A 13,518-nucleotide genomic window follows, 5' to 3' on the forward strand; every position below is an offset into this window, starting at 1 on the left:
TTATTTAATGTAACAATAGTATTCAATAAGCAAAAAGGAATTTGACTTAACTGGTTCACCGATGTTTCGTGATTGTTGTCTGGATACGTATATATTAATCTTCAAGACTAAGGGCAGTATCCAGTATCCACTGGGGACCCCTTAAGGCGTCACAGTTCTTCAGACCCCATTTCCTCACCACGAGCAAACGCAGTCTGCAGCGAGAGACGGCTGCCCCAAAAAGAAGAGCATCGCAAAAGATAACCTGGCTCTGCTGGCTCATTTGCAGATTCTTGGGGTTTTTTTTTGCGAAGATAATTGCAGTGAACCACATCACAGAAGAGCACTTCTCTGTAGCGTTTACAGAGGGCTAGATCCTGGGATCTACCCGGCTCTCCAACTCCTAGCAGAAGCAGAGGAGTCTCGGGGCTTCCCCAGATGGGCAGTAAGGCTTAACGAATTATCATGGTTGTAAAACTAAGGATCATTTGTCCTCATAGCTCTTAGCACCTTTCACTTGAACCTACAGTGACATACCCATACAGTACACCAGAACTGGAGATCATTTCCACTCTAAATTACAATCACAAAGAGGAATGGAAAGTCAGAGTCCTGCCACGGGCAGGCAGTTTGCCCCCACACCCCAATTTGATCCGTTTTATTTCCACAGTGCGAGGGCACCTATAATACTGGGAAATCTCAAACGGTTTTCTTCATTACCAACGTGCTGAAATGTAGATTGCGCTGCCGTCTCGGGAAGGCAAAACTCCAGACTTCTCACATACAGTGTTTTCCTCTAGGTGACTCACAGGCCTCGGTATACTCTCCATTTTAACGATGAGCTACTAAAAAAAATGAGATCATATCCTTTGGAAAACCAACTATAAGGTCACAGGGATAGTTCCTTAATGAGGAGGGCATATTAATAACGTCTTCTTTAAAAAAAACATTAGAGTATTATTTTAATGAAATCAAAGTGGTAGCATCCAGGAGTAGAGCGTTAATAAAAGAAACAAGCAATGTCAATGACACCTCTCTTCTTTGCAGTGTTATTTTCCCATTCACCCCTTCTTTTTTCAGCACATTCAAACATTTTCCCTTTTTTTTTTTGGCATTTTCTTCCATGTATCATTTTCCTGATGCCACCTCGTTTAGAGCCATTTCTTCTCGCTGCTCAGTTCCTAAGTACAGTCTCACACAACAGGCGAAATCTCCATTAAAGCACTGGCATAAGCCCTCATTAAATACCATGTGGCTGTGTACTTCATTGAGCCTCCACCCCTCCCGGATGCTCTCTTCCTCCTTCTCCAGGAAAATCAAGGTCCTTCACATCACCGTGCAACTCTTTGCTTTGTCCTTTCGCAAGTCCGTCGCCACTGTGGAAAGTTCTGGCCTGCCAGGCATGTGTGAAATTCGCTTTGTTGCCCTCTGCGATTTGTTTCGTTTAACATTTTTATTTGTTTTATTCACACACGCCAAGGTGGCAACATGAAAAATGTCTCTGACACTGTTTTCTGACTGTAAGGCTGAGCATTCAATATATGTAGCTGCTCCAATCTGTTTGGCCATATTTGCACCCTAAGGGAAAAAAGAACATGCAATCAATACCAAGTTTCCGCAGAGAGCCAAAGCAAACCATACAATTACTTTTCAGCGCTGTTTTCCATACACAGTGTTTTGTGAAAACCAAAGCTAAAGCTCCAGCACTACAGCCAGCAGCTAATTTTGCAAAATAAACAGAGCTTTGGTTCCAAGACGCTTTAAACAAGTATCCAAGCATTATCTCCTGTGCCGATAAATACAAATTGGAAGGGAGAAGATAAGCTCTCCGACCTGCAAACAACTGCAGAAAGCCAAGAAGTATTAGTAGGACCTATTTAGCAATTTCACCCTTACACCTTAACTTGCATCCGTGAATCACGTGCTCACTGGGAAAGGTCTGGACCTGGGCAGCTTCCAGATTTAAGCCTGCTGTCTCCAAGGAGAAAAATGTATTCCGACTGCCTTAAGGGCTAGCCAGGGTGCCCCTGCCCTGGAGCGGGGGCCGTGTTACATCTCCACGAAGGGGGCAAAGTTCATAGGGAAATGTGCTGTGGGTTTCTGGGTCGGGGACAGTTATATCAGCTTGTAGCTAGGGAGCAGGCAAAAAAAGAAAAAAAAAAGGACATTAGTGGTTATACGAGCCCTTCTTTTTTGATTTTTAAGCATATTAAAAGTCAAAGCAGGGATATTTGTTCCAGCAGCACAAGGAAAACAACACATGACTCCGGCGGATGACGATACCCTGCTATCCTGTTGTGGATTTTGCTACTGGAAGACAATACAGCACTGTGTGAAAAAAATGGAGTTCTTCCAACGGAATTTTACTTCTGAGGGATGAATCTTTTTAGTAAGTTACAAAATCCAACCACATCCTTGATGTGCCACTCCTCACATATTCCACTCACACTTCTGCCCGAGATACAGGCATAAGTCAGTCCAACCCCTCCTCTTTGCTCCAGTGCCAGGCTGATGGCACTAATCCATTTGGACCCATGTCTTCAGTACGCACTATTTACACTGCAGTGATGCAGCCATCTTCTTATCAACTGTAAGTGGGAGTGGCTGATAAAGGAGTATTAAGTTTGTAGGACAAGCCCTCCCCACGGTTAAACATCTCAACTCTTACTAACCAAGCCTAGCCTATACCTTAGAGCCTCAGAAATGTTTGCTCAGGTGTAGCTGACTGGAAACCGGCTAGCATACTGGAGGTGGCTTTATCCTCCCGACACTTCCTTATGAAGTTAAGAGGAATGGGGAAAACCCCACTAAGCTCCTTGATCCCGTGTCGACTTAGCAAGGCAAGGGAATTTAAAAATAAGCTGTGTATCTCGACCCCAGGGGACCCTTCCCTAGAACTAACACAGGAGCGCACTGGGCTTGCTTCATGCCACCAGGGATTTGGCAACCACAAGAGATACAACCATTGCTCAGTCTAAGCTTTTGCTTAGAGTACAGATGAAATTATGGGAGTTTGCTGAAGTGTGAGCTTCCCTGTAACACGTACAATTTTCCCTTTGGCTGCCAAGTAATAGTTTCTGGCTTAGCCCTTTGCCTTCAGCCGACTGCTGTTCCTAAGGGGTACAGGCTAAGCTGTGACACCAGAAAAGCTGTGAATCTTTAACTCCAGGGGAAAAATCCACCTGTCAGTAGATTTTTGATCGCTATCTATGGAAAGAGGTGAAACTCGGTGATTTTACTGAAGTACTGTAAAAAATGTAATATACAAACTCATGTGTGTAATAAGTAGCAGACAGTATTTCCTTTTAAGTTTAATATTCAAAGAAAAATAGCATGGAAAATAACAGCTCCGAGGCTGAACAACATGAATATATACACATGCAACAGTGGTAGTTTGGAACAGAGATGACATCTTCCGCAACAAGCAGGTTTAAGGACACTTCTGAATTGTTTTACACCGAGGTAAAAAACTGGCATTTAGTTTCATATAGAACTGTGAGACAGAGGGATGTTCACTGAGTGAAGCGTAGAAAAATGCCATAACCAGTATAAGCCATCACAGTACGATACTCCCTGTTATATTTTAATCAAGATAGTTTATGGTATCTTTGCATTTTCAAATTTAAACATGCTGTAGGAGGCTACATTATTAGTAATTGCATATTAGGAGCTGTTGGTTTGGAAAACCTGAGGTTGTGGATAAAACATCAAAAACTGCTTGATAGCATAGGATATACACACTAAAGTTACTTCTGGAGGTACCATTCTCACTCTTACACCCTGCAGGGTGTATCTCAAACCGCAACCGAGATTCAACTGCAATGCATGATACACATGTGAGTAATAAGGGGAAGTTTACCTTAGAGCCCAGTTTTCCCATTCTCTACCTCCTGCTCTCCCATGGCCTGACTCCTTTCCCTTTCACCTCAGTTTCTCTATCCCATGACGCCTGGCTTCAAACTTCTCACTTCCCCAGCAGCAGAGAACTGCTGCCAAGAATTAAGATGCTTTCTGGATTTGCTGCCACTTTCAGAGGGAGCTACAAGGTGTTTTCACAGATGACGTTTTCAGGAAATTGGTTTTTTAAGCACTATATGCAATGCTTGTCATGATACTAAAGTCAATTGTTTGAGATTAAAATCTTAAGTTTGAACAAAAAATGTTACCAATTTATCAGTAAATAAGCAGGACATGTCACAGCTCAGTTACTGTTTTGGCCTCTGTAGGCCCAGAAAAGCAATAAGTTTATTTTCAATTCACTTAAAAGGCTCTTTGCAATCAATAAGGCTACAATCTTATGATGCTTAAAGCACGTGCTGTGGGGCTGCATGATTTTCTGCTGCATCCAGTCTGCGGGTAGGCTTTGCCTTTACTCGTAAGTTTTCAAGTTCACCTCCAGCAACTAGAGTACACGCATCTGACTTCTAGGACGCACTCGTGTCAACGGGGGGAGAAGTTGTTCATAAAGATGGCCACAGTGATAGAAAAGAGTCTTATCTTCCACCCCTAAGTACAATGAAGGACGTGGCACATACCTGATCGTAGGACACGGGTGTCTGCCTGTGATTGGAAAGTTCCACTAGTGTGCTCACATCTGTGCGCAGATCCGACTTGCAACCAACCAAAAGCATTTTGGTGTTTGGACAAAACTCCTGGATTTCACCTTTCCACTGTAAATTAGGTTGTTATTATACTTGAGTAGCTGAATGTTTAAATCCAAAGAAGCAATAGATACAAGATGAAGCTCAGTAAGTCATGACATTTCATGTGGAAATATTCTTACGTAATAGTTGTATCTACCTTCAAGCTAATTTCTAAAGGCATTTGTTCCAGCAGAATCTGGTCAAGGATGAAATCTTACAATCTCATACACTCATTAATTCCACCGACTTACTAATCAAGAGGGAACAAATTGAGATTGTTTACCTACATGAGTAAAGGTATGCAGACCTGTCACTCCTCACAAGCAGTAAACACCCAGCCATAGCCATTTCCAGACAGGAACCAATGAAACCTGGTGTCACCGCATTCAACGGTTCCTCAAGACAGAGCTACAGAGGCAGGTCTTATATGACCAGAAAATAAGCATTGCTATATATTGGCTCATGGCTACATCCTCACACCTAGAACTACACAAATCTGTCAAGGGTTCAGCTGTTGTGAACCAGTATCAAGCCCTTCAAACAGAACTTGCGATATATTCCTTGGGTTTCTTCCCCCTCTACATGGTTATTTTGAGAACACAAGAAAGCCAAAAGTTCCGCAACGTAATCTGAACAAATCACACAATCCCTAAAACTTAAGGATATCATTTGGGTTTAAAAGCATATTAAGAAAAATATCTTACAGAATTAAGCAACAGTATAGTAACCAACATTATCAGGGACAGAAAAGAAAAAGACAGTTCTAGATGCTTGTTGGCACAGTTAGTAGCTGAGAGAATAGTCTTAAGTATTTTCTGTAGACTATTCAGAGCGTTGTATGCCACTTTACTCCCAGTGACAAGAATCACCGGCCCCAGCTACAGAAAAAAGGAACTTCAGGTCATTAAGCCTCAAAGACCTTAAAAACACTCAACTGCAAAGTTGAGTCACGCTCAGTGACCAAGGAGAGGACCAGGACCACCTTGCAAACACAGAGCTTGACTATCAAAATTCAATGTTTTAACTGGGGGAAAGTCTGGCACTGAATCTCGATCACTGAGCTTGTGAAGAATTCTGAAGTTTGGTGCAGGATTGCATTTCTATGCCACTGCTAGGTCTTCTGGTGGCTTCCAGAGGCATTTGTCACTGGCTCCTTCTAACTTCAGGCTGAGAAATTATGTAAAGCCATGGCAAAAGTCCAAACACTTGGCAGGCACATTTTAACCGTCTTTGCAACATGGCAAAGTTTCTCAATCCTGTCTGTTATATGAATATAATGTGAGAGACGATTTCTTGCTGCACCCAGCCCTGCACCTCACACCACCCTAAACAATTCACTGCTGTCTAAGGGCTGAGGAATGACAATTTACTTCACCCCTGAGCGTCCATTAGGGAGTTTTTGTTTTCAATTAACATTCATCCCTTTCAAACAAATGATCTCAAATTCCAGCAGTGCAGAGCACGGTCCTGTCATCTCTCCATTAAAAGAAACAAACCAGTTTCCAATGTAGGAAACAGCACCGCTCTTCAGAGATTTAAAGACAAGCTACTCAAACAGTTCTGTACTCAAATGTTTCTCGAGCACTTACCTTTTTTAGCACACTGTCAAGAGTTTCTGGCCGACTGATGTCAAAGCAAATCAGGACAGCATCAGAATCTGGATAGGAGAGCGGGCGGACATTGTCATAATAAGGAGACCCTGCAGGGAAACAAACAACGTTTTTATTAGTTTATATTTTTCACTTCCTGCGGTCATTCAAGCTTATTCAGAAAGTTTAGAAAGGTTTTCAGTGAAACTCTTCAATAGCACCCAGCTGCCATCTTTTCTTCAACAGCACTGTATTCCCAAAACACTCGTTGCAGTTGCTCACTTCCCCACCTTCCTTTTGTTTCTCACCTACTAAAGCAACAGCTTTCCCAAGTAACTAGGAGCGATGGCACCCCAGTGATCCATCCCCCACCAAAAGCTTGTGATGCCCCCAGTAACAAGGAAAGGGAAATCAGGTCAGCCCAGGTTTAAGTCCCAGCATTAACCTGCAGGGATTTGACTTTGAGAACAAATCCTTAACCTCCAAAAGGCTTCTTCAAAGCAGATTTGTCACAGTTGCGCTTTCATGGAAAAAAAACTCAGAAAGTTTTGAAATAAATCAGTCTTGATTCTTCTAACATTTAATGTAAAACAAAAAGTTCCAAGTGCGAAAAGCATCTGTAGTTGTCATGGCTATCAGCAATTTTTAGAAGAAACTCTTGCTTCAAACTAAAGCATTAAAGCATTTGTTGCAGTACTCCAGCAGGAAAGAACCCCAGTCCTGTAGGCAGGCACGCAAGTTATCTGTCACAAAAAGCCTCACCAATCTCTAAACCAATATATGCTTGCAATAAATGTTTATGTTCAGCCCATAAAAATTTTTTATCGATGAGATCAAAGCTAATCTAGTAATCTGATGGAACAGATATAGGTCCAGTATTGCACTTTGTGCGTGTTTTACTTCCAGAGCTGTTAAGGGATACGCTGTTTTCTTGAAGTATTGTCACGACGTGCAGAGTTACAAATATATCTCCTGAGTCAGAAATCTCATTTTTATCATCTGGTGAATCTGGTAACAGGTTTGGGGGGAAAAAAAAAAAATCTTTTTTTTTCTAGGAAGTTCCAGTCACTCTGCCACCATTCGGTTTGGCCTTAACTCTGCTGAAGCTTCACTTACTGAGGAGAATGCATTTCTGATTTAGAAGGGTACTTAAACAGTTAAGTGATCCAACAGGATAAGGGCTTGGGCTTTAAAATGCATGCCTGCAACTTAAAATGCGTTGTATTAGTCACATAGTCTGATTTCTGTATTTTTCCTCTCATGAGCCTGAAATACAGCATAGAACATATGCAACAAGAATACAGCTTTCAAGAGTTTTGGGGTTATCAGCTAATTATATCACCAATTTTCCAACTATCTAGAACTAATTGGCTGTAAGGTCTCAGAGGCTGAGCAGACTATTAACTGGATTAGAGAAATTCCTCAAGTTTTTAACTGACAGACAGCTCATGCTGTTGCACGAAGCAGAGCGGGGAATGGTGTGAACGTATCGCAGATGACTTCAGTTGGACAGCTTATACTGGAAGGAAGGAGTCAAGAATCCCAGGAATGTTGTTTTTGAAATGAAGAGTAACACATGGGGAATGAAGCATTACCAAACTAGGTAGCAGAAGGTAATTTGGTGAACGAGACTATTTTATTCAAATGCTCATCTTCATAAATGATGTCAATCTAACAAAGAGACAGCTGTCAAAAACTCCTCTTCAAAAAACAGTTAGCTGTCTTCAGCGGTAAATGACATGTTAGTAAGAAATCTAAGCGAGCTGAGCTGACCGGTAGTTAACTATTCATTTGAGCTCAGCTCTGCCTGCAGTGACTATCAAGAAGCATTTTCTACTACTAATTATTCCCCAGCTATCTCCAGCACTGCTATTACAGTGCCTCCATCCTGCAGCCCCAGAGCCAAGTTATTTATCCTGGAGCCCCAGGGCCGAGTTATTTGCCCTGGACAGACGAATTGCAGAGCAGCGTGCCGTTAACTAGCCACCTGCTTTAAAGGGGCCAAAGCACAGACTGCTGCCCAGCCGCCAGCCCGCGTGCTGGCGAGAGCCACGGCCTGGCTGGCACATCTCCCTGCCGAGCTCAGGCAAGTAAGGGCAGGACTGAAGATCATTAATGCTTGGCCAAATGGTTGCTGGCTAGAAAGGAGTCTCAAAAAAGCCTCACCCAGAAACTAATTCCTTAGACACATACCTATCTTCTCACTCACCGCTCTTCAGGGATACAACATACCATATATGTCCATCAGCATGTATTTATGTATACATACAGTCACCACCTCCAGCCCAGAGACTCCTTTCTACTGTGTCAGCTGTAGCTGCGTTTGTTTTGAGGGGTTTTCTTGTCAGGGTTTCCTTATGAACCTCTCATAGTAAAGATGCTGAGCTAGAACAAGTGCACTTTTACAGGCAGTCCTTCTGCTCGGATGCAAGCTAGGAGGAATATTTGACACCTTTTCTTTGGGGTAGTGTGTGGCAGAACAAGTGGGAACCATTTAAAGTACTCGGGCTGCAGCATCAACAAAGGAAATTTCCTGGTCTCATTCAACAGCAATAACTGAACCTTTATTGCTGCGCAAATAAAGAGGGGCTACGGCCCTCGCTGTGCGAGCCTATTCAATCTGGCATTTCATCGTTTCGCCCAGAGAAACCCTCAGAAGCCAGGAATCTCAGGAATGAGGCTCAAGTCTGAACAGACAACTTGAGCACAGCCCAGTGAGGCTGCTCGCTCTTTTTCAAGTTAGTCTGCAGATTTGAAGCCGTGCCAGCCCTAGAAAACAGAAGGAGAATGTAGAGCTACAGCTATGGTATTTGTGGAAAAAAAATAAGCCTATTAGTGTTTGATTCTGTTCCTACAAAAAAACCCAAACATTTTTTGTCAAGGACAACATGGATGATTTTTCTATTTTATCAAGGAATTACTGATAATGCTGTAGGTCATCTTTGTGGTAGAAGTATATTCCAGCTGCAATCCCCGTTTTTTAATCTGTTTGGCAGCTTAAATAATTTAAGCCAAAATAATTTAAACATTAAGAATGATCTACTTTTAAAACCTCATGTTTCATGCAAAGTACAACATAAACTCAGCTTTTAAACTGAAAACAAAACCCCTCACCAGCAATATGGTTGGCTTTGGTCTACAGAAGATACCAAAGCTTAGCTTTAAATGTTGCTATCTTCATGAATAACAGAATTACATTGTTAAAAGTTAAAGCATACTTAATTTTTTGATGCCTTAGTACTACTCCGAGATGCTAGATCATGGAGAGCTGATGCCCTATTTGTCTGCAAGACCCAAAGCCACCACCACCACCAGTTCCAACCAGGAGGTTCAGCCCCACGTCCCCACCTACGGAGCTGAACCTGGGCAGCTCCTGCTCAGCACGCTGCTCAGCCTCGGCTTGCCCACAGGCCCCAAGGGAAGCGGTGCTCAGTAACAGGCAAGACTTTACTATTTACACACCAGCAAGCAGCCATCAGGCATTAGTCTTTGTAGCCTTTTGGACTCCAGTCAACTGAAAGGACAACAGCTGAACAGCAGCATTCTCACTCCCAAACCCTTGGGCTCACTAATTATCAGCTACATAGAAAACACATCAAATACTGCAGTGGCCGCTCTGAGTAGCTGACTCACTGCTGAGGGCTTTCCTCCTTCCAAATCCACCTTGGCTGTTTTGGAGAAAATGCAGGTGATTTTGTATACTGAGTGTCGTAGAACACGTCATCTCCAAGCACGTGAGTATCACAATATTCATAGCACCTCAAACAGAAAACAGGACTTTTGTAGGTGACTTGGCATTCCCAGTTATCAATTCTAATTATTTCCCCTCTAAGGGGTGGAAAAAAAACCCTATAAAGACTAGTTACTGTTACTCTGCCATGAAAGAAAAAAAACTCACGTGGCTCAACACAGCCAACTTGCAAGTGGAAGGCAAAGACAGAAATTGGACATTTCCTTTACAACGCTTACTGCCAGAGAGCTCAGGAAAATACTAACTTTAATTCATGTATGTTTCAGATGTCTTCTGAAAGATCTCAGCAAAAAGCTTTATAATTAGTATTATGTTTCTATACAGACACTGAATACATTGTGCACTTCCAAATCACAGTAAAGCTAACCTGATTTAAAGCTCTAAGGCCCTTCTGGATTTAATTACATGCTAATCCCCAGCAGTACATAAGTATTTCTGGCCCTGCTGAGAATTATTTTATTGGAGTATCCAGTACAGCTTCCGCAGTTCAACCAATAAAAAAAGAAACTAAAATATGTTTTAGAGAGACACAGGTATGTAAATGCTAATTAATAGTATGTGATTTCTGTGCCACAGCTGCTGTTGCACTAGCAAGAAATAAAAGTATCAAAGTAGTCACTTTTAATGGAAGAAGCCAAAACCTTGGTTAAACGCACATTAAGACCATGCCTATGGTAGACAAAGACGTCTAATACACAAGTATTCTCCACAGTGTCCGTGAGACTACAAGATGAAGCTTCAGCCTGAAGAAACTTCCAATGCTCTACCTCGCAAAACAAGGACACAGCTCCCCAACAGCTCAAGACTGCCATACCACAGAGTGGGGTAATTTATGGTGTAGTTAGATTGCAACCAGACAGTCCTGCTTTGAAAGGAGGGTTGGTAGTCCAAAAACCAGTTGAAATTCAAGTTGGCAAGTGCTTTCCTTAATGCTGTGGCTGATTTAAATCCTTATAATGACTTGCAGAACTAGACACTACCAGAAAATATTTTAATAATGAATCTTCCCATTCCACTCTTACTTGTAAGAGCGTTTTGTCCCGTATTTCTACAGGCATATCCAAGATACAACAAAAACTTCCCAATAAGTTTAATATTTCTACAGGCATATCCAAGATAGATACAACAAAAACTTCCCAATAAGTTTACAGCTAGCTTTAAAATATTCTATCAATTGCATGACTCTCTGCATTTTGTACTTAGGAGTCCTCTAGGAAAAAGCACATTATTGTTATATAAAGGATCGTAAACCAAAACCATGACAGCAGGGCCTGTTCTCACCCTAACACAAGACTATTTTAACCAATGCCTACAGCTTTTCTCATTTCCTCAGCGAGCAAAAAATTGCTCAAAGTGGCAGGACCTTCCTTCCAAAGGATTCAATGCAAAACCCGACATTTACTTTAACTCCAGTTAGAAACTATATTTGCAAGGCAGCCTGTTGCATGCTCCCAGTTAGAAAATAGTTAAAGATGGATACTAAATACTGATCAAGTCACACTGAAAGTATCTGCAGTATATTGCAATCAAACTCAGCTAAATAGTACCCTCTTAGGGGAGGGGGGGAAGGACGCTGAAGTACCTCAAATGACTCAAGCCATTACCTCCCCTGTGTTGCAATGGACATTATCTTCTATTAGTATTTGACAGTTAATCAGTCATATTTTTAAGCTAACTAGATCTAGTCCTGCTTTAAAAATGTCATTAAGACATTTATTCTAGTTCAGCAGAGGACTAGGACAAAGACTGTAAAAAATAAATTACCAAGAATTTAAGATAATGCTAAAACACTATCTTATCTTCTGATGTCCCTTATCTGACGGTGCGATTTTTGCATTGTGTTAATGAGTTTGGGTAGTGTTTCTTCTTGCAGTCGGTGAGAAGGGCCGTTTACCGAGAGGCAATTCTTCACCCACAGAGTCCCACAACCAGAGGATCCAACGTTCTGCAATACTTTATAAGACCGAGCATTGGATCTTTCAAACGTTTCCTCTTCAGTTTCAGATTGCAGACAAATTAGCCACTTGATCTTACGCTTCTGACTCAGTCAAGTTTTCTATTAGTTCCAGGACAGGCCCGAGAGGATGACATGCACACGCAAAGGCTGGCAGGTGTTTCTTCCACTGCTTTTGCCTTTTGAAGTGCTACAGAATATTTCATTACATGGGTGTCTCCAGCCTTTGACATACGGATTCCAAACCTTCTCATGCCAAACGGCTTAACCTGCGAGTGCGTTGTGTTTCAATAGCTAAAGATAAAATTTTCCAAAATAACTTCACTATGAATTTTTAATAAGCCCTTACTCCATAGAATTTGTTACAACCAGCTTAGTAATCAGGATGAAAGCTCAAACCAGACACACTCTAGAAGTCTGCAAGTCTTACTTGGCATAAGATGAAGAGAAAAAAATCAGTTCTGAGATACGCTGATACTGGTTGTGGGCACAGAGACTGCTTTTTCCCAGTAATCGTGTTGCAAGAATTTGGAATAATTTCCTGAACAGCAAGAGGAAAGCCAACTCACCGCCTAATCTCCTTTTTTTTTTTAAGAAAGGGAGTAGCATTTTCATTTCTGGTAAAAGGACTGCTTTTGTATTTAGAAGAAATTGCTGGGTCCAAAGTCAACATTAAAAAGCTATCTACACAACCTGCCTAAAGAAGAAAGGGCTTGCATACTCTGTCGAGTTCCTCCAGCTGTTTTCCAGTCACTTCTGCAGAATTCATGTTGATCCACACCTGCGTTAGCCGTTCACGGTGTCATTCACCCCGACCACCTCTCCCCGCGCGCTCAGTTACCGTGCGGCAGAGACTGACGGGCTGCCCACGCTTCTCTCCAGCACTGAGGTGAGAAGTTCAGGGGGGCATCCTCACCACCCTGCCAGTAAGCTTAGTCCACTTATCAACGACGGCAGGATCTAGAGGAGTCCCTGGCCTAACATGAGATCTAAGGCAGCCAAGCATCAAGAACCTCAACCTCTGAGGCACGTGAGCCAGGGTTTTTGACGTGGCCACTGAAGAAGAGTGGCCGCAACTGGAAGAGTGATGAGGACCCTAAGCACTGCTCATGGTATGTAGGAAAGGATGGCTCCCTCTGCACCCTCAGAGGGCCAGAGATGCCTACGCTTCCTAGTCTTTCCAGGCTTTAAAGACTTCTCAAAAGCAGGGGAGAAAGTACTGTATTTTATAAAAAATAAGCCAGGCATTAAGGAGGCCACAAGGAGCTGTTGTAGTTTACCATTAACATATATAAACACCTCTTCGCTCTTCTACCAGGTAAAGGGGGGTTTCACAGCAGCGGAGGAGCAAAGGTGGTGCCCCTGGAGCTCCTCGGATAAGCTCCTTCCAGTCAGGCAGGTGAGAACGCATACCCCTGCCCTGCCTCCCCCTGCAACGCTGACAAATCGCTTAACGGAGGTTTGATCACACCCTTCCCCCCCAAAAAAAAGGCCAAACATACCGCTGAAGTATACCTCAGATTTAAAAAGAAAAAGACAAAAAACCAGAAGCAGCCGCCCGCCTCGCACAGCTGCCGCTCGCACCTGGAGACAGGCACCCCC

The 13,518-nt window shown here is 42.6% G+C and overlaps 1 protein-coding gene across 1 annotated transcript in view; it reads right to left on the minus strand.

Moving 5' to 3' along the window:
• Nucleotides 1–79: 79 nt before the first annotated feature.
• RND3 (Rho family GTPase 3) overlaps nt 80–13,518 on the minus strand; it is a 135,367-nt gene continuing 121,928 nt past the window's right edge. Inside the window, exons 2-4 of the mRNA XM_009273173.1 lie at nt 6,212–6,321; nt 4,515–4,649; nt 80–1,557 (exon numbers count right to left, since the gene is read on the minus strand). Coding sequence (XP_009271448.1) covers nt 1,306–1,557; nt 4,515–4,649; nt 6,212–6,321 — 497 coding nt within the window. The 3' untranslated portion in view covers nt 80–1,305. The remainder of the gene's footprint in view (nt 1,558–4,514; nt 4,650–6,211; nt 6,322–13,518) is intronic.

This window comes from Aptenodytes forsteri, unplaced genomic scaffold (genome assembly GCF_000699145.1).
Source record: "Aptenodytes forsteri isolate BGI_AS27 unplaced genomic scaffold, ASM69914v1 Scaffold174, whole genome shotgun sequence".
Lineage (NCBI taxonomy): Eukaryota > Metazoa > Chordata > Aves > Sphenisciformes > Spheniscidae > Aptenodytes > Aptenodytes forsteri.